This window comes from Panthera pardus, unplaced genomic scaffold (assembly GCF_024362965.1).
Source record: "Panthera pardus isolate Hobbes unplaced genomic scaffold, ASM2436296v1 HiC_scaffold_17, whole genome shotgun sequence".
In the NCBI taxonomy this organism is placed as follows: domain Eukaryota; kingdom Metazoa; phylum Chordata; class Mammalia; order Carnivora; family Felidae; genus Panthera; species Panthera pardus.
In genome coordinates this window covers 59860235-59880931 of record NW_026526732.1, presented here as the reverse complement: position 1 = coordinate 59880931, position 20697 = coordinate 59860235, and the positions used below count along the sequence as shown (strand labels likewise).

General features: G+C 34.2%; 1 protein-coding gene across 7 annotated transcripts in view; it reads left to right on the top strand.

Moving 5' to 3' along the window:
- GRIK2 (glutamate ionotropic receptor kainate type subunit 2) overlaps window positions 1-20697 on the top strand; it is a 654159-nt gene that overhangs the window by 390734 nt on the left and 242728 nt on the right. For all 7 annotated transcript variants that reach the window (XM_053904616.1, XM_019442973.2, XM_053904617.1 and 4 more), the window contains exons 8-10: window positions 441-584; window positions 2982-3089; window positions 17861-17974. In XM_053904616.1, the coding sequence (XP_053760591.1) occupies window positions 441-584; window positions 2982-3089; window positions 17861-17974 (366 nt within the window). The remainder of the gene's footprint in view (window positions 1-440; window positions 585-2981; window positions 3090-17860; window positions 17975-20697) is intronic.

Genomic DNA, 20697 nt, shown 5'->3' with positions numbered 1-20697 from the left:
TATTTACTTTTATATACAATATGTAATTTATTTAATCATTTAAAATGTTCCTAATTGCATTCATTGTATGTGTGTGTGTGTCTGTGTGTGTGTGTGTGTGTGTAGAGACAGAGTAAGGCAGAGACAGAGGGGGTGGCAAAAAAATAAAATAATGAATGTCTTCACACATTTCCTACTTCAACAAAGATACTAGGACAATATGAAATTGGGTTATTCAGGAAAGGAAGGATAGGTCAAATGTTCTAATGGAGCTGATGTAGTAATTGATAACAATACCTTATTTAAGAGAACCAGATCATGGGAAATACTGTTTTCTCACTTACATAAAGATAAACTGAGTATATGTTTCTCTTACCTCTTCCTTCTCTCCCCTTCCAGACCTTCTGTCATGGGTTTCACATGTTGTATTGACTCCATATTTCCTTTTTCTTGGCTTTCAGACTGACGCTGCTCTAATGTATGATGCGGTGCACGTGGTGTCTGTGGGCGTCCAACAGTTTCCCCAGATGACAGTCAGTTCCTTACAGTGTAATAGACACAAACCCTGGCGCTTTGGGACCCGTTTTATGAGCCTAATCAAAGAGGTATGTCAGGAGAAGCACATGTGCCTATTCTCTTTTGTCCTCAAGGTGAATGATTTGAGATTAGTTCAGTTTTCTTCACAGGTGAACTTTTATCTTTTAATTAAACTTACTTTCTTCCTCTGCACAAGCAAAATTAACAATTTTCAGCTCAGGTCATGATCTCACAGTTTGCAAGTTTGAGCCTGGCATTAGGCTCTGTGCTGACGGCTCAGAGCCTGGAGCCTGCTTTGGACTCTGTGTCCCCCTCTCTCTCTGCCCCTCCCCCATTTTCTCTCTCTCTCTCTCTCTCTCTCTCTCTCTCTCTCTCTCTCTCTGTCTCTCTCTCTGTCTGTCTCTCAAAAATAAATAAAAACATTAAAAAAATTTTTTTAAAAGAATCTCCAGTTCCTTGGCAAAGAATACCTATGAATTTTCCTTGTGTAATTTTTAACATATTCTCAGATAGGTGAAATGACACTCCCTGAAGAATATGTAGTTCATTTATTTGTTTCACATTCTACATTTACATCTGGTTTAAAACTGAACATCAAAGGGCTGCAAACATAGTGCACAGACTTGGCTAGTTGAAGAAATGCTTTCTGAATGCAGCATATGAGTACTGAGATGTGTGTTCAACAGTCATATAAGAAACAGTTGCATGAAACTCACTATTATATTTATTGTAAGGTGTTGCTGAGGACCTTGTCCATTAAATCACACAGTGTGCCTCTTTATGAGGACCAACAGGAGACACTCCTCTCAGGTTTCACTGCCATGAAAAGTTTCTTCTCCTGGGCAGTTGGTATGTCTTAAAATATGGACCCTATGTATTGTGTTTAGATCATATTTTCTTCATTGCTTTGGTCACTAGGAAGTTCAGAGTTAAATTTGTGATTCACTGTTATTAGTTGTGCATTTTCACCTGATGAGCGTTTCCTTATACTGCCTTTATCCCAGATTTGTTTTACTATCCTACGCTTCTACTTCTGTACTTTTTTAGTGTTTATTCATTTTTGAGAGAGAGAGAAGCAGAGTGTGAGCTGGGGAGGGGCAGGAAGAGAAGGAGACACAGAATCCAAAGCAGGTTCCAGGCTTCGAGCTGTCAACACAGAGCCCGACGCGGGGCTCGAACTCACAAACGGTTGCGAGATCATGACATGAGCCGGAGTCAGATGCTTAACTGACTGAGCCACCCAGGCGCCCCAGTACTTACTGCTCACAATGTCTATTTTTGTACTAATATGCATTTTTGTTAATCACCTGAGGTTATTATTTTTGGAAGAGTTTGGGTTAACAATATTTTTTTCTTCCTTATTGGAGACTGGTTAACACATGTTTAAACTCAGTGATGACATGTTGTAATATGTATGTAGATATGTATTGTAATATTTTCTGTTTTATTTGTAATTTATTAGCCTAAAACTGTTTTGGGATCCCTATACATAAGTATAGAAATACATGGAACCTAAGAAATGTGATAATGATATCCATTTGTAGTGCTTATTGAAATGTTACCTATAATCTATTTGGTTTTATTTTTTTGGATCTTGGTGTATATTCTTTCAAACATTTAACTGTAAGTATACATTACTTAAAGTTTTCATATATAGCTAGTTTTATAAATTATTTCTAAATGACAAATATGGAAAACATTAGTTTGTCTATGTAGCTAGCAGAATGAGAAAACTTTTTATATTAAAACTAAAACTCAGAAATTTGTTTACCTGTGATGGGTGAACCCATTATATAACTGGAAAATTTTATTTCCACTTCCTACTACATGGAAAGCTCTTTTTACACGAAGTATAGTTAGATATGAAGTAATTTGGATATGTTTCTCCCAGTCTCACTTAAGGGAAAATAAAGTAATAAGTTAATTATTCTAAGAGGAAAGTGCGTAATTGAAGTTGTATAACATAGGTTTTCCTAAATTCATTTTCTTTCCTTGTAATAAAATAAGTTTATGTTCATATTAGTATGAATTTAGGAGTGGTATTTTATAATAGTAATTCTATTTGCAATCTCCAGTGAGACATTGACTATCTCATTTATTATAATATGTAACTAAATTATTCTTAGTTTGCTGAAGGAAGTTTGCTATTTAAAACATAATCTTCAAATTTCTCATAAAAAGTTATGCCTATAAAGGGCATTATTTAAAATGAAAAATTTGTAATAAATTCTGTATTGTGACTAAGATAATTTCTGTAGAAAAAAATCCTCTAAAGTTCAGAAGAGAAAAAAATGTTTTAAAAATTAGTAGTGATGTCAATTTAGGAGAAGAAAATAATGTTTGTTATTTTTTGTGTGAAAAAAATGTTTTATCTATCTTTCTTCCTTTCTTTCTTTCTTTCTTTCTTTCTTTCTTTCTTTCTTTCTTTCTTTCTTCCTTTACTAATCCATTTTTTTTCCCTGTAGGCACACTGGGAAGGTCTCACAGGCAGAATAACTTTCAATAAAACCAATGGCTTGCGAACAGATTTTGATTTGGATGTGATCAGCCTGAAGGAAGAAGGTTTGGAAAAGGTACTTGAGTCATTCAACTTATTTACTTAAATTATTAAATGAAAGATTAAATGGGAAGATATTATATGGAAATATTCCCTCTATTAGCCACATTTCATTGGCATTTAACTTTATTGAATAACTCTTAAGAATACATCTTCAATTTGTTATATTGAGTATAATAATGGAGACTTAGTATTTAAAGATAATGGGTGTCTTAAGACAATGAAATATTTTATTTTCTCACCCAGGTTTTTCTTATACCATGAGATGCATGTCATCTTTATTGACCTTCAGATTTAATACAGTAGTTAAAAAATATTTATACTTTTGCTTGCCTAGACTTTCCTATTTAGAGCAGGTCATAAAAAAAGGATTAAATACAGAAGTATGTTTCCATAGCTGGGTCATATTCATGTGAAATGTCCGAATTCATGTACACAAAATAAATTAGGTATGAACATAAATACACAGAATCTTACTTGATTCTGTTTGTAGGGATTGAGGTAAGTACAGACAAGGATTACAGAATTTGGGTATATGCTTACTATAAAATATAGTAGTGTAAGTTTGTTTATATTTGTAATGCTTTCTTATTATGATAGACCCTATAAAGGAAACATTAGAGAATCTTTCTGTAGGTTCTAATGTGGATTATAGACAGACTCTGAATATAATGGTTACCAGGTACATGTGATGATCAACCATTCTGATAAGCTATACGTGTTGCCTTGAGATTTCAAAGATATTTTGTACACTCCTCTGAAATTTGAAATTTTGTTTTGATTAATTAAACACAATCTTTATATTCAAGGAGCTTTTTATTTAGAGTGATCAGATAACACATTTGTGAATACATACAATGGAAAAATGTTTCAAGCTTTAAAAGAGTGATGAAAGACTATTTCTGACAAAGGATATAATTAAGTATAGAGTCATAGTATATGAGGTACTTTGAACTAGGCTTTGAATAATGGAGAATTATTGATTGGTAGAGATTGAGTCATTGCAAAAAGAGGTAATAACATGTGTAAACACATAGCATAGTGTTTGATTTAACATATGTATATGTATACGCACACTCAGTGGGATATAGAGCTAAAATGCTAGATTTAAGTCATAAAGTGAGCACCATGTTGAAATGTTTGCAATGTATACAATACAAATGCAAAGGCCTATGAGATGCATTGGAAGATATTATAGTTTGAAATTATTTTAATATGAAGCCATGAAATTAAAACTATTCTGAGAGTGGAAGTGAGAGATGAAGAAAGAGTAACAGAAGGCAGTAACTGAATCTTCAGCAGTGTTGTTAGTTCAAGGAAGAGCAGAGCATTGGAACTATGATTGTGAGGAGTAATGGGGGAGCCAGGTGGTAAAGGTAGATGGAGCCAATGATAAAAGCATAAATCAAAGATTGATGAAGAAATTAGTGGGGGAAATTGTCATTAGAGAGAAATTGGAAAAAAATCTGAGAAGGCACGTAAGGTACTGATATTGAGTGAAGGCAAGTTAAAGAGAAGGGGAATTAAAAGTTCAAATCAAAGTCTTCCCGTATCTTCAAAAATCAGTACATGAGTCATCAGCTAAAAGATGGTGGTGGGATTTAGATTGGTCAGATCTTAAGAATAATGGGAATTTTTTTGTAAATGCCATTGTGAGGGATTTGACTTTGAGTAGTAGGAGTAAATTGCTGCTAAGTAGCAAAATGTACTGATATTTTAACTTAGTAGAATGGTTAAGAAATCAAGGTGTGGATTCAGACAGAATTGGGCTCAAATCCTTGTTCTGCCATTTACTATTTATGGACAAGTTTCTTAATCTCTCCAAAATATAGTGTCTTCAACTACATCAGGGGGTGATGGCAGTAGCTAATTCAAGAAAACTAATGAGTCTTGCTGACTTTACTTTTACTTTGTCCTGAAGAATATAGTTACTAACCCATAGATGTAAAGACAGAGTTCCTACTTTGATAGAGTTCACAGTTTGGCAGGTTCAACAGATGTGATCCAAGAGTTTTAAATTACAATTACAATTCTATCACAAGTGTGTGAACTTCACCCTTCCATCCAAGTTCTCTGTGCCAAATTCCTCATCTCAAAAATTGTAGAGTGCAAAGGGCTTCCCTCTGGGACAGGCTGAAGTGAGAATATCATGGCCTCTGAAAGAACCTGTAAATACAATCTTTATAGGTGTCAAGGCTAGGAATTTAATTATCCTCAATTCTATTTTATCATGACTGGGTGAGGAAAATGAACCAAATAATGTGTAAAATGTTGGTTTTATCCATTACTTCTCCTCATGCCTACCACCTTTTCCTAGCTTTATCTTGGTAATCTTTGTCCAACACACTTCATTTATTCATTTGATTCTCTAACAAATATAGAGTGAACCTCTATTTTGTGCCCTCATGAGGATTATACTCTAGTGAAGGAAATCTGCCAATTATAAATGGACTCACAAAAGTATAATATAGGATTATGCAGTATTAAGTGTTAAAAATAAAGATGACTTTTTAATATGTCATGAAAATCATAGATTTTGGATCACTTTCTGAAAGGTGAACCTTAGGACTGAAACAGTTAATAGGAAGAAGTCCATGCTTCTGATGTTAACAACTGTGGAGCAGATAAACCAGAAAGGAACAGGTTTGTTTCCAACAGACAGAGAAAGGTGAGGCATGTTCAAAGATCTGAGTTTGGGGTTGAAATGTGACTATGAACACATCTTTTCCACTTAGTGCCCAGAGATCAAATTGAATATTTTCCTTGGGACCGTGATTAGAACCCAGCCCATTTAGCCATTGTCTAAGAAGGGTCACTAATACTGCACACACAGCCCGTTACGTCTTTCCATACACGCTCTCCAGGCCATGGGGGTGCCTGGAGAATAAGAATAAGGGGGTTAGGGGACTGTAGGTGCCATTCCAGATTTTGTCTACCTCAGGCAATAGGACAGTTCATTTTCTTTAAGAGCTTGGTATTCAACATTCAAGAATAGGAGAAGGAATATAAGAATAAGTAGTTTTCCAAGCTTGAATTCTTCTGGTCAGTTTGAAGAACATATTGCATATTCTACTTCCAGAATATGCTTAGAATCCATCTATTTCTCTTCACATCCATTGTTGCAATCATAGCCAGGGTACCTTTCACCTGGACTTCTACATCGGAACCCCAATAAGCCTCACTTTTCTACTCCCCCTTACAATTCATTCTTCACACAACAGTAGCTGGAGCAGTGTCTTTAAAAGTAAATCGATCCGTGTCATTGCTCTGTTTAAATCCTTTCACTTATTTCTACTGCATTCTGATTAAAATTCAAATATAATTTACAAAGTACTGCCTACCTCCCCTCTCAACTCTTATCACCATCTTAGATGTTTTTTTATGTTTTAATTACACTGGCTTTTGTTCATTTTTTACACAGACACAAAGCTTTCTCTATTACTTTGGCAGTAGAGTTTTCCCAGCCTGGAAAACCAACCCCTAGCCCTTTGCCTGGCTAACTCTTACTCATCTTGGGCGGAGGGGGGAAGGGGGGGATGTCACAGATTAAATCTTTCTTTCTTAGGTAGACGTCCCATAAGCCTAAGCAATTTTAAGTTTTTCATAGCGCCCTGTACTTTTCCTTCCTGGCACATATTACAATCTGTTATTATGTATTTATGTGTACTTTTATGAAAAAAAATGACCATGTTCCTAGCCAGTCCTATTAGATAGAAAAAAATTGCCCCCAGTCCCACTATTTACATATTCAAGGCCTAGCAAAGTCTTTGGCACAAAGTATATCCTCAAGAAATATTGACTTGAATGAATGAAGGGTCACGGTCACCATGAGAATCATGAAAGGTACTTCCCATAGAATGCTTATTCAAGTGTCTGGTGCAAAGTTATTTTCCTATGGCACAGCATTACAATTTTTTTTTCCAGGTTTGCCCCACACCTACACAGTGAGAACAGAGAAACCCAGTAGTTAGTCAAAGGGCTGGGGTTATGAGTCAAGGCTTCAAGGGGTACAGGATTTTAGAGTATAGGAGAAGGGAACACTGAAGTCTGAGCTTATAAGGATGCACAATGCATCCCACATAGCAAAGTTTAATCTTGACATTCCAATTCTTATCAACGAGTAAACATGATTATTTATATAAGTTCCCCTTTTTCATCATATAAGTTTATGGTGTGGAAATAAACAAAGACCACTTAAAGGAGAACAAACAGAAGTTATTCAGAGTTTCCTGTAGCCACCATCACTTGCATTTGGCAGAGATGCACAGGTGGGCTGGTCAGTGGAAAAGCTTTATCGTGGAAAAAGAGGCCTCAGATGTGTTCTGATTGGAGATTGTGGACATGAGGAAATGAGATGGGCTAATGAGAAGGGGGCATTTAGGGTGATTGTTTGGAGGGCATATTTAAGCTTCTCTGATTGATCCTGAGTTGGAATGGTGGCAAAAAATAGGGAAGCTGGGGGTTATTGAATAAATTTTGACCATTTTGGGCTGATGTCTTAGAGGTTGTGGTTTGGCTTCCCATGTTGTTTGCTCCAGAGGCTCAGGGTCAAGTTCTATTTTCATACATGGTCAAACTGTTGTCTATTTGTATATTCAGTCTGTCTATGGAATTACTGAAGTTACTTGACAGAAGAGGAAGAAATAGAAAAAATAATAAGGTCAAGAAAAATCGACATTAGGAAAATAAAAATGTCTTCATAACTGACAATAAAATGAGGTTTTTTAGTTTATATTTTTTTGAATATGTAACCAGGATATGATTTACCACTGGAAGTGGTTTAACCTTACTTACCTAGTCCTTTGAAGCTTATCTATGTCCTTAGGAAAGGCCAGGTTCATTTGGAACAAAAGACCTTATTAAATGGCATAAGATGTTAAGAAATATTGACATGTTCAATAGTCACAAGGACTCTATTTAGAGCAAAAACAATTTGAAGCTTTTATATAAGATAGGTTTGAATCGAGTTGATGACACTCCATGATAATAGTGCATTTCCATTGCAAGGTGAGTTATCTAGAGACCATTTTGGGGAAAATAACCACTTATACTTAAGAAAAATTTCAAGAAACTACAATGCAATAATAAAATCACTTATACATCTGAAACTAGTATAACACTGTATATTAATTATACCTGAATTAAAAATAAATAAGTAAAATAATAAAATCAGTTAATCCTACCACATGGTTGAGTTGTCTTACTGAATGTGTTTTGTGACTACTATGTATGTTATGTGCTCTCCAAAAAAAACCCCCAAAAATAAAACAAACAAACAAACAAACAACAACTACAAAAAAGGCTCTATTCAAATGAATTTTTATTGTACTAGAGAATACTAGCTTCCAAGTAGAGTGTTGAACTAAAATCATTCTTGTGTAACCCTCATGGCTTTTTTCCAGCATCAAACTTTGCTATTTGTTTTGGTTATTTTGCTGATAGCCTCTTGAATGTAATATTTATATTAAATGTAAAATAGAACTTGGAGAACAGAATTTTCTGTCTTCTCAGAGGAAAGAGTCTAATCCTTATGAAAAATTGGCTTTGTGTATTAATTTTATATTAATTTTGAAAAAAACCATAAGGCTAAAACCAATACATTTCTCTGGCCAGATACGGTACTAAGGAGCCTGGAAATGTTTAGGACTATGAACAATAATATGGTGTTTGCCTCAGCATGTTTTTATCATAAAATCAGCTTCTAACTTGTATATCCTTAGGGGAAATTTTGAAAAAAAACAAGTGGCTACAAAAGGCCATTTTATGAAATCTATGTTTGCCAATTTCTACAAAGAATTTATATATATATATATATTATATATAATATTTATATATGTATAAATATACATATATAGTATATATAATATATATAATATATATATAATATAAAGCAAGATAATCCATACTTGCAAACTTTTATAAAGTATAAAATTATCATATTTTACTTTCAAGCGAAGCTTCATTTCAACTTTTGACATCATTTTTATCTGAATATTTACCGCTTGCATTTGGGCCCACTTGTAGAAACTGGTGTCAGTAATCCATAGGGTTCTTACTGAAAACTCAAATATTTTTACAATGTATGAAGAGGGTGAGAATTAGTAGTGAAACCCTGCCTGCCGAAATTTACAGGCATAGATGTTCCAGGATCAGAACATGTTTCAAATTGCTTTTTGAAAAACTTTTTATAGAACATATATATTTTTAGAACAAGTGGTAATTTCTATGGAAGTCTTTACTATTGACCTTTCTCTTGCCTGTAGAATCCTGTACTCATTAACTCCCTATGAAAAAGGTGTCTGAATGGAATTTACAGTCTTCAAAATTTATCTAAGTGTGAAAATCCACACTAGATAGGTGAGAACTATTTCTTTGATAGACTTCTAGATACCTGATGCATAGTAGTTTTTATCTTTCTCTCTTTGATGGCATTTGATACATATATTCTGGTTCCCATGACAACAGTGACCCCCAACTTTCCCAGGAATTGAGATTTCTTTTGCTTCTCTGTAAGAAAGCAATGCTAATGGTGATGTCGACTAGTCAGAAATGTGTTGTTTGCTTTTTAAAAAGCAAAAATGCATCCTAGGCAGGATCCAAGCCTGAGGTTTTTCTTTGGAGATGTTAACCATTTAATTTGTCTAACTCTTATTTAGAATTCATTATATGCCCTATCTCACAACTGTACTGTAACAATATTTTTGGTTTGTGTGCCGGTATGTTTATAGTCACTATTTTGCTTGATAACTTTTAACCTTCAGAGTGGTAAAATATTTAAAATAACTATTTACAGATGATATTTATGTTTGGAAGTCAATTGGATTATTTTATTTGAGAGCACACAATTCCTTATTTTGGCCCATCAGAGAATACCAAATATTGACTTTTTTTCTTATTTTGGCTCATCAGAGAATACCAAATACTGACTTTGAATTAAGCATGTATAGTAAATATAATTTTTAAAGCATTGATTTGATTTTAATGTAATCTCTGAACTACATTTTTATTCTTGGAAAAATAGTCCTTAATTAATTGAACGTTACCACATTGTTATATTTGAGAATAGTTAATTAATTGATTCAAATTTTATTTAAAAAATAAAAACACCACCTGTCTCTAACTCTTTGTTAATATTTATGGTTGTCTCTGCCCTAGACAAAAATAAAAATCCTAAAGGTGAAAAATCTATGTTTAGATTAGTCATCCGTTTCTGTGGGATGATTATATATTTACTGATTTATCGTCCTCATGTGAACACTGTATTTCTCAAATGGTGAAATTCCAGCCCCTGTGGAAACTGGTGGATAGATAGTTTTAGGAAAGTAATTGGGGTGTAACTGAGCGGTTCTTCGCATGGTCCTCATAGGCCAAAATCACTTACGTATGAAGGTAGCTCAGTTCCCAGGTAATTGTTCTTTACTATGAATTCTTCCTGGCATGCAGCAGATAGGCACTGCTGTGAAATGGTTCATGTTTATCTTTGGGACATCAGGTACCAATTCCAATTCTGTTACCATGTAGCCCAATAAAAATATGCAACCGTTAATTATTAGTAGTACTTTTATTGGACAGTAACGTAAATAACTATCTCTACTTTTCATAAAAAAAAATTCCAACATTAGAAGAGGTGAGGTAAGTAAGAGAAAAAAGTCTCTTATTTGCCTGCAACACTTAGCAAAACAACTACTGTATTGAAAACACTCTGTTTTCATTATTCTGTATCCCACTATACAGGCCTGAGAACCTGACTTTGTAAATTATCTAGAAAGTATACTAGTTAATGGAGATATGTACAGTCCACCAGTGTATATTTGATCAATTGAAGAGAATATTCACCTCCCAAATATGAATTAGCATTTAATATCAATACATTCCTTATGCTTTCCATTTCTTGATACCTTCAAACAGTACTATCAGGGATGTCCCTTCTTCTAAAGGAATGGTAAATATCCTTCAGGCAAAGTATACTTAATGTGTCATATGTTTAGAAGCAACTAATTATTGAGGATATTTTTAAAACAAAAATTTTAAGATGGAGACTCCACATTGCGCTAGGACTGTTTTAAACATGATGTTTAAAACATTTGCATATTCCTGATGGTGAAAGATGCTGAGAATATTCTCCTGTACCTGTTGGCATTCTATATCTTCTTTGGGAAAAAGAGTTAAGATTTTCTGCCCATTTTTATTTGGATTGTTTGTAGGGTTTTTTGTTTGTTTTGTTTTGTTTTGCTCTTGAGTTGAAATAGTTCTTTATATATTTTGGATATGAACTCCTTATCAGATGTATAATTTCAAAATATTTTCTCTCATTCAGTAGGTTGCCTTTTCATTTTATTGATGGTTTCCTTTGCTCTGCAGCAGTTTTTTAGTCTGATATAGTCCTATTTATTTATTTTTACTTTTGTTACTTTTGCTTTTGACATCAGATTTTAAAGAATTTGCCAAGACCTATGTCAAAGATCTCACCCCTTATGTTTCCTTCTCGGAGCTTTAGGGTTCCAGGTCTTACATTCAAATCAATCCATTCTGAGTTAATTTCTATGTATGGTGTAAAATAGTGGTTTAGTTTAATTCTTTTGCATGTGGCTGTCCTGTTTTTATTGAAGAGACTGTGCTTTCCCCATTGTGTATTCTTGGTTCCTTTGTCATAAATTAATTGACCATATATATGTGGACTTATTTCTGGACTCTCTGTTCTAGTCCATTGATCCATGTGTCTGTTTTTTAAGCTGGCACCAGACTGTTTTAATTACTATAGCTTTGTAATATACTTTGAATTCAGGAAATGTGATGCCTCTGCTTTTTATTTTTTTTCTTTCTTTCTCAAGATTGCTTTGGCTATTTGGATTGTGTGTGTGTGTGTGTGTGTGTGTGTGTGTGTGTGTGTGTGTATGCGTGTGTGTATGCAAGTGGTTCCATATAAATTTTAAGGTTATTTGTTCTATTTATTTCAAAATGTCACTGGAATTGTGATAGGGATTGCATTGAATCCGTAGGTAGCTTTGGATAGTATGGCCATTTTAACAATATCAATTCTTCCAATCCATGATTATGGAATATCCTTCCATTTATTTGTGTTTTCTAGAATTTCTTTCATTAATGCCTTGTAGATTTTTTTTGGGGGGGGTTGTGTATAGTTAATGCATAATGTTACATTCATTTCAGGTATGCAACATAATGATTCAACTTCTCTATACATTATGCTATCTATGCTTACCACAAGTATAACTACCATCTGTCACCACACAACACTATTATATTATCATTGACTATATTCTATATGCTGTGTCTTTTATACCCTTGACTTATTTATTCCATAACTAGAAGCCTATATCTGCCAGTCCCCTTCACCCATTTTGCCACCCCATTCCCACCCCTCATTCTCTCTGGCAACCATCACTTTGTTCTCTATGTTTATGTCTGATTCTCCTTTTGGTTTCTGTATTCATTTGTTTCGTTTTTAAGATTCCACATGTGAGTGAAATCATATGGTATTTGTCTTTCTCAGTCTGACTTATTTCACTTAGCATAATACTCTCTAGGTTCATCCATGTTGTCGCAAATGACAAGGTATCTTTTTTCATTGCTGCGTAATATGAGGTATATATGTATATATACATATATACATATATACATATATACACATATATATATATATACGTATATGCCTCCACTTCCTTATCCTTTCATCTACTGTTGAACACTTAGGTTGTTTCCATATCTTGGCTATTGTAAATAATGCTGCAATAAACATAGGGGCCCATATCTTTTTGAATTAGTGTTTTCATTTTCTTGCGGTAAATACCAAGTAGTAGAATTCTTGCATCATATGGTATTTCTATTTTTTAATTTTTGAGGAACCTGCATACTGTTTTTCACAGTGGCTGACCAATTTACATTCCCCCCAACAGTGCACACGAGTTCCAGTTTTCTCCACATCCTTGCCAACACCTGTTATTCTTATCTTTTTGATTTTAGCCATTCTGACAGGTGTAAGGTGATATCTCATTGTGGCTTTGATTTGCATTTCCTTGATAATTAGTGATGTTGAGCAACTTTTCATGTGTTTGTTGGCCGTCTGTATGTCTTCTTTGGAGAAATGGCTCTTCAAGTCCTTTGCCCATTTTTTAATTGGGTTGTTGTGGGTTTTTCATTGGTTTGTTTATTTTGATTTTGGTGTTGGGTTGTGTAAATTTCTTTATTTTATATATTAACCCCTTATTGGATATAATCTTTGCAAATATCTTCTCCCATTTAATAGGTTTATTTTTTGTTTTGCTGATGATTTTCTTCACTGTACAAAAACTTTTTATTTTGATGTAGTATCAATTGTTTTTTTTGTTTGTTTGTTCATTTATTTATTTATTTATTTATTTATTTATTTATTTATTTTTATTTTGTGTTCCTTGCCTTAGGAGACATATCTAGAAAAATGTTATGTCAGCTGATGTCTAGAGAAATTGCTGCCTGTGTTCTCTTCCAGGATTTTTTATGGTTTCAGGTCTCACGTTTAGGTCTTTAATCCAATTTTAGTTTATTTTTGTGTACAGTGATAGAAAGTAGTTCAGTTTCATGCCTTTGCATGTAGCTGTCCAATTTTCCCAGCACCATTTATTAAAGAGACTGTCTTTTCTCCATTGTGTGTTCTTGCCTTCTTTGTCATAGATTAATTGACCATATAAGCATGGGTTTATTTCTGGGCTCCTCTATTGTATTCCATTGATCTATGTGTCTGTTTTTGTGTTATGTCGTATAGTTTTCAATGTACAGATATTTCACCTCCTTGGTTAAATTTATTCCTGGTTGTTTTATTCTTTTTGGTGCAAGTGTAACTGAGATTTTTAAAAATATTTCTTTCTGGTAGTTTGTTATTAGTGTATAGAAACATAACAGATTTTTGTATATTGACTTTTGTATCCTGAAACTTTGCTAAACTTGTTTATTAGTTTAATAGTTTTTGGTGGAGTCTTCAGAGTTTTCTGTATATAATATCATGTCATTTGCAAATAGAGTTTTACTTCTTCCTTTCCAATTCAGATAATTTTTTTTCTTGTCTAATTGCCATTATGAGGACTTCCAGTACTGTGTTGAATAAAAGTGGCAAGAGTGGGCATCCTTGTTTTGTTCCTGATCTTAGAGGAAAGGCTTTTAGCTTTTCAGCATTTAGTACAGTGTTAGCTGTAGGTTTGTCAAATATGGCCTTGATTGTAGTGAGATACATTCCCTTTGCACCACTTTGTTGAGAGTTTTTTCACTCTACTTAAAACAACTCTGTGAGGTTAAGAGTACTTAGATATTTTTATTTGATTTTGGAGCTGAAAAAAGTACTTTAAAGACTTGATTAAATAATGTAATGAAAAAATTGTGTTCAGAAAATAGATTAAAACAGAAAAAGATTGTCTTGAGTTAGCCATGTTTCTTGTGATTAAAACAAAATAAACCAAAACTCACTGGTGACAATTCCCTCAAGCAATAGAAAGTTTTGAATTAGACATTCCCCATATACTTAAAATCTAGGGATCTTGCAATTTTTTTGATTTAAAATTTATGCCACTGAAATTTTTGAAACCTTATAATAATCTGTTCAGAAAACTTGATTTGTAGAAGGGAATACCTAATATTTATGATTATAGGAAATTATGGATTCATATACTATGAACCAGAACCCCTCCATCCAGAGACAGAGAATGAAACAAGATAAATATATTTAGATGAGTGGACATATGGCTAAATTATATTTTTGGAAGTAATCATAGAGGATGATGGTAAGCAAAATTGGGAATATTTGTATTAGTGATTTGGGTAGAAGGTTGAAAAACTTAATAGTTTTAAGGATGTCATTAGGCAGATGACAGTGGGAAAATGATGTTTGCCAATGCTTTGGCTGGTAGAATTGCACATCTGAAAAATCTAGCTATGTAGCCAATAGTAAAAAAAAAAAAAAAGGGAAAGAAAATCTAAAAGGACAAATGTGTAATAGGTATTAATTATAGACCAGGGGCAGAAAAATGCCAGTCACTGCAAAATCCGATCTGCAGATGTGTCTTATTTAGCCAGTGGAGTTTGTTTGTTTGTTTGTTTATTTATTTATTTATTTATTTATTTATTTATTTATTTATGATGTTGAATTTGAAGCAATTTAAGCAGGTCAGCAAGCATTCTAGGTTTTACATTATCCTCTCTTTCCCCACCCAGTTCCCTAGTAAGGCCTCTATTAGCTGTAGTGATGCCTTACTGGGACCTAAAAGAATCACCTACTCTGGAAGCATGCAGCCTCAAAGCACAGCTGTCAGAAGAGCAGGGTCTGGACTGTGACTGTTACGTGCTATTCTGCCTTGAAATTTTGTGAAATTTAGAAGTTGCATACCTTTGCCTGGAAACTCTTACTACTGGCTTATGTCCTTTTTCTTCACACATGGATGTTACTGTCTGGCCCCTGAAGGCTTTACATTATTGACCCTAAATTACAATTTGACCGTCTTTATGGGATCATGGTAGTCATAGTCTAAAGTAATTTAATTGACCAGTAGATAATATACTTTGGAGAGAATGCTGATATCAGTATTTTTTTCTTACTGTATTATTTGACTTTGTCCTATATTGACCCAGACATTGGGAACGTGTAGTTTTTAATGGTAAGAGGAAAATTAACTCAATGTAAGAAAATATGGCAAGAAAAATTTTTTTAGATATCATTAAAAAATTATGTTGAGGGGTGCCTGGGTGGCTCAGTCGGTTAAGACTCCAACTTCAGCTCAGGTCATAATCTCACGGTCCGTGGGTTCGAGCCCCGCATCAGGCTCTGTGCTGACAGCTCAGAGCCTGGAGCCTGTTTCAGATTCTGTGTCTCCCTCTTTCTCTGACCCTCCCTTGTTCATGCTCTCTCTCTCTCTCTCTGTCTCAAAAATAAATAAACGTTAAAAAAATTAAAAAAAAATTATGTTGAATCCCTTGTATAGTTAATGTGTTTTTGAAAAAAAATATATACTTGGGGGAATGCCTAGGTGACTCAGTTGGTTAAGTGTCCAGCTCTTGATTTCAGCTCAGGACATGATCTCATAGTTCATAGGACTGAGCCCCACACTGGGATCTGTGCTGACAGTGTGGTGCCTATTTAGGATCCTCTCTCTCCCTCTCTTTGTGCCCTCCCCCCAAAAATAAATAAATAAAATAAAATCCTTTTAAAAAAGAAAAATTATATTTGGGTTCGCACTTAAATACAACTTTTAGAATGGCTTACCTATTCTTCTTATGAAGGACAGAAATTAGTAATATTTCTATTTTTGTGCTTCTCCAATTAAAGGGAAAAAGACATCTTAATAGGTTACTGAGAAAGGTATGCAAATGAAAAAAGAGAGAAAAAAGTAAATGCAATGAAACATAGAAATATAAAAAAGATTATAATAATCAAGTTGAATAAGGTTGTGCTAATTAGACTTTTTTTTAACATATTTAGGTAGACCAGGGTAAATATTACCTGCTAAATCAGTGTCACTTTTAAAATTATTTAATTTATATATAAAGTTTTATTTTATTTTATTTATGTATTTTTAAAAGTTTATTTATTTGAGAGAGAGAGAGAGAGAGAGAGAGAGAGAGAGAGAGAGTGCACACATGAAAGCTGGGGAGGGGCACAGAGAGAAAGAGAGAGAGGATCCCAAGCAGGCTCCATACTGAAAGCAGAGCAGGGATCTATCTCAGGATGCTGTGCAATCATGACTTGAGCCAAAATCAAGAGTCAGATGCTTAACTGACTGAGCTACTCAGGTGCCTACACAGCTTTGTTTTAAAGATAAATTGATAATTGATAGTTTTCCTCTCCTTTAAGTAGACACATTGGGTCATTGGTGAGAGGGATATGGAAAACAAATTTTACTATTGATGACTTCTAAGTTTGAGAGGGTGGAGAAAAGAACTACTGAATTAAATCTTCTTCCACTTTTGTTCTTCTTCAGTGCTGACCATTGTTATATGACAGGGCAATGGTGCAGGTTTACATAAACCACCCAATCTATGCATTCAGTGGCGTTCTGCACTGATACATGTCTCCCAGAGGTGTGCTGTATCATTCCATAGGTTGTGTTCAGGGGGTATAAAATTTCTGAACACTGAGAGTGTATGGCCTAATTATTAGAGAGTATCAGTTAAATTAAAGTACATATTAAATAGCATACAGATAGAAGTACTGGAATGGGTTTTTCAGATGAGATTGTGCTGTAATGTCTCTTTGGAGTATTTTGAATGCTGCAAAGGTGCATTTTTAAAAGCTCCAAAGGCAATTTTGGGTAAGATTTGCTGTATTGGGGGTCATGCAAAATACCAATCAATGCCACTTCCAAGCTTGCCTTTACCTGTTAATTTATCCTGGATTCCCAGGTTTTGCTCCTTTAGCTTTGTCTATATAACATGGCATGTTATCTTTGTAATGAGAGGATGAGATAGATCCATTACAGTAAAAGATATGCACTATTAATGAGTTTCTAGCCAGCTATCAAGGTATCATCAAATGTGGTTTATCTTGGTGAATGAAAGTTCGAATGGAAAATTAAGCTCCCATACTGACTGTAGAAGTGCAGTGGATCATTTTGTTCTTTAATGTCACACTTCACTGGACACACTTCACAGAGCAGTGAATCATGCTTAAAACAAGCAGCCTTTACTTTAGCGACAGCAGATAATGCAGCAGAGGTGAATAATAAGTGTTAGCAGTCTTAACTTTCTCTTACAGTGCTTTCTCCCAGGTGCCTGATGGACAATTTACAAAGTACATATGCTATTTTATAGATTGGAACTTGGGATCCCGCCAGTGGCCTGAATATGACAGAAAGTCAAAAAGGAAAGCCAGCCAACATCACAGATTCCTTATCCAATCGTTCTTTGATTGTTACCACCATTTTGGTAAGTATTTGTTTTCCCATTTTTTTTAGATAAATGTAGATAAACATGGAAGTGGATTAAAAATGGCATTATAATTTGAACAGTAAGGAACAGAATGTAATGTATTTTACAGTTATTTAGCAATTACTGTATAACAGATAAGTCAAGGTTAATTTAGCCAGTTTTTATTATGTTAGTCTTCAATGATGTAACTTGTATTAATGTTTGGGATATTTATATTGATTAATAATACAACTTTATATATTACTAGAATGTATTATATTTCTACAAAATGAGTTCCTATTGAATAATTTTCAGTGTTAAGATTTAAAATATGTATGGACATGCAGATGTATATGGTTATGTGAGGGGCTACATGTGAACTTTGCTTCTGCTTTCACCTCCTGAAAATATATTTTAGAGAGCCTGTAATTACTTTTTCAGGATTTTTCCTATTGTATTCCAACCTTGCTTTCAATTGTCTTCATCATGGAAAATCCATCTCCCTAATAAAATTAGGTGACAAGTGCTTTCTTAAACCAGAAACATTTTCACCAGCAACAGAATTAATACAGATGCGCTGGATATATTTACCCTCCCTATAATGATATATTTTAATCAGATCCTATAGTAATATTTACCTATGCCTACTATGTCATTTGAAATGGGAATTTTAATTTTAGAATAAACAAGGACCTCTTATATAAAATTAAGTCATTACTTTCTACCTACAGAATAAGCTTATCCATGCTAATTCTTGTGTCTTCCCAGGTAGTCGATAAGAATGTGAGATTAATGTTCAGAACAAACCACCATACACTTTTAGCATTTATGTAATTTCTATATTTGATTTATGGTGGAAAGCAAGCCAGGAGGAATTGATAATCTTGTTCTTTTATTAACAACAAGGGATGTCACATCTTTAGGCATGTCAGAATAAAATAGTTTGGGTTAAAGACTCTTGATAATGAAGCAAAGGTGGTAATAAAGAAATGACACTGATGGAAGTTTATAAGTTTTTTTAATCACTCCCCTGCTAAGAACCTCAGTGAATACTGGGTCTCTATCCATCATATCTAAACTTCCTAAGTTCTCTTTATATCTCCCTCTCTTTTCAAAGGTAACTCTCATGCCCACCAACTCACTGGCCTTGTCCTTCAGTTGAAATGCTCTCACAAGATGCTAATGCATCTTTTTTCTGCCTGTATGTCCTGGATCTCATTACCTCCTGCTAGGACTATGGCAGTAACCATGAAATTATCCATTTGCTGACAGCCTTTTTCCCTTTGCAATGTACCCTACTCCCCATTGTAATGATCTGTCATTTTCCTTGCTTATAATGCTTTAGTGAATCCATATTGACCATTAAAAATTGCCTAAAATTTTGGGGCACCTGGGTGGCTCGGTCAGTGGGGCATCTGACTTCGGCTCAGGTCATGATCTCACAGCTTGTGAGTTCGAGCCCCACATCGGCTCTGGGCTGACAACTCGGAGCCTGGAGCCTGCTTCGGATACTGTGTCTCCCTCCCTCTCTCTGACCCTTCCCCGCTCACACTCTGTCTCTCTCTCTCTCAAAAGTAAATAAACATTAAAAAAAATTTTTTTAAACGTGCCTAAAATTTTGACCCTATGTTCAAGACGTCCTACAGTCTTGTTTTCTCCCACCTTTCCATCCTCATTTCCTATTATGCCCTTTCAGGAACCCTGTGTTTTAACTTACCTGGGGTAACCAGTTAACCTATTGCCATGATTGTGTTAGCCCTATTCTTTTGTCTGCAATATGTTGCTTGCCATTTCTGAGATTTGATAGTACTTGTCAGTACTTTATATTATTTAGGATTAATATTATACCATTCTTTACCTATTTCATGTGTGCAGTATTTCTCCAAACATCACTGAACACTTCTTTGAAGAATAGGATCTATGTCTCCTATTTTTACATCATATGTGTCTCTGCAATGCTCATAAAAAGTGTTATATAGGGGACATTTGTAGTCTTCAGCAGTTGGCACTTCTTTCTGTGTTCTCCTTGATCCACAAATTCCCAGATACGTCACTTATCTTACGGCTCCAAAACTGCTCACTTCTTTACATCTCCCTGTGAGAACCTATTCATCCTTCCAGACTCATCTCAAATGACAACCACTCCATGAAAATATCTGATCTCTCCATTAAGTTGTGTGTACGTTGTGGGGTGTGGAGGGATGTACACTTTATGTATCATAATACACTATAATGGCAATTATGCACTGTTTTTTTTAGAAAATTTGTATATCTGTGTTTCCACTTGAGATGAACATAAAGCCCATGATCAAATTTTACAGTTTTGATATCTCAATGTCAGAAAAAAAGTGTCCTAGGCATTGCAAGCACTCAAATATTTGTCAAATTAAATTAAGTAAACAGTATTTAATTAAATGGAAAATTAGAAGAAGTAAGCAACTTTTGAATGGTTATACTTAAATATTTTTCAACTGTGAAGATTATTGCAAACTGCTTGTCCCAACAAAGCAGGTCGATTAAGGTGATCCATATAATTTCTCAGTCTTAATTACTCATGGTTATTTTATAAGAAGTATTCAGACATTTTTCTCAAGCATAAACAATTTTGTGTCTATTGAAACAAGTGGCACTTAATCTTAGCTTTATATTGAAACCAGAAATGAAGCCTTTTAAAAAGTACTTGTACCCAGAACACATTTCGTACCTTTTAAAACAGTATCTCTGAGCTTTGGACTTGGGAA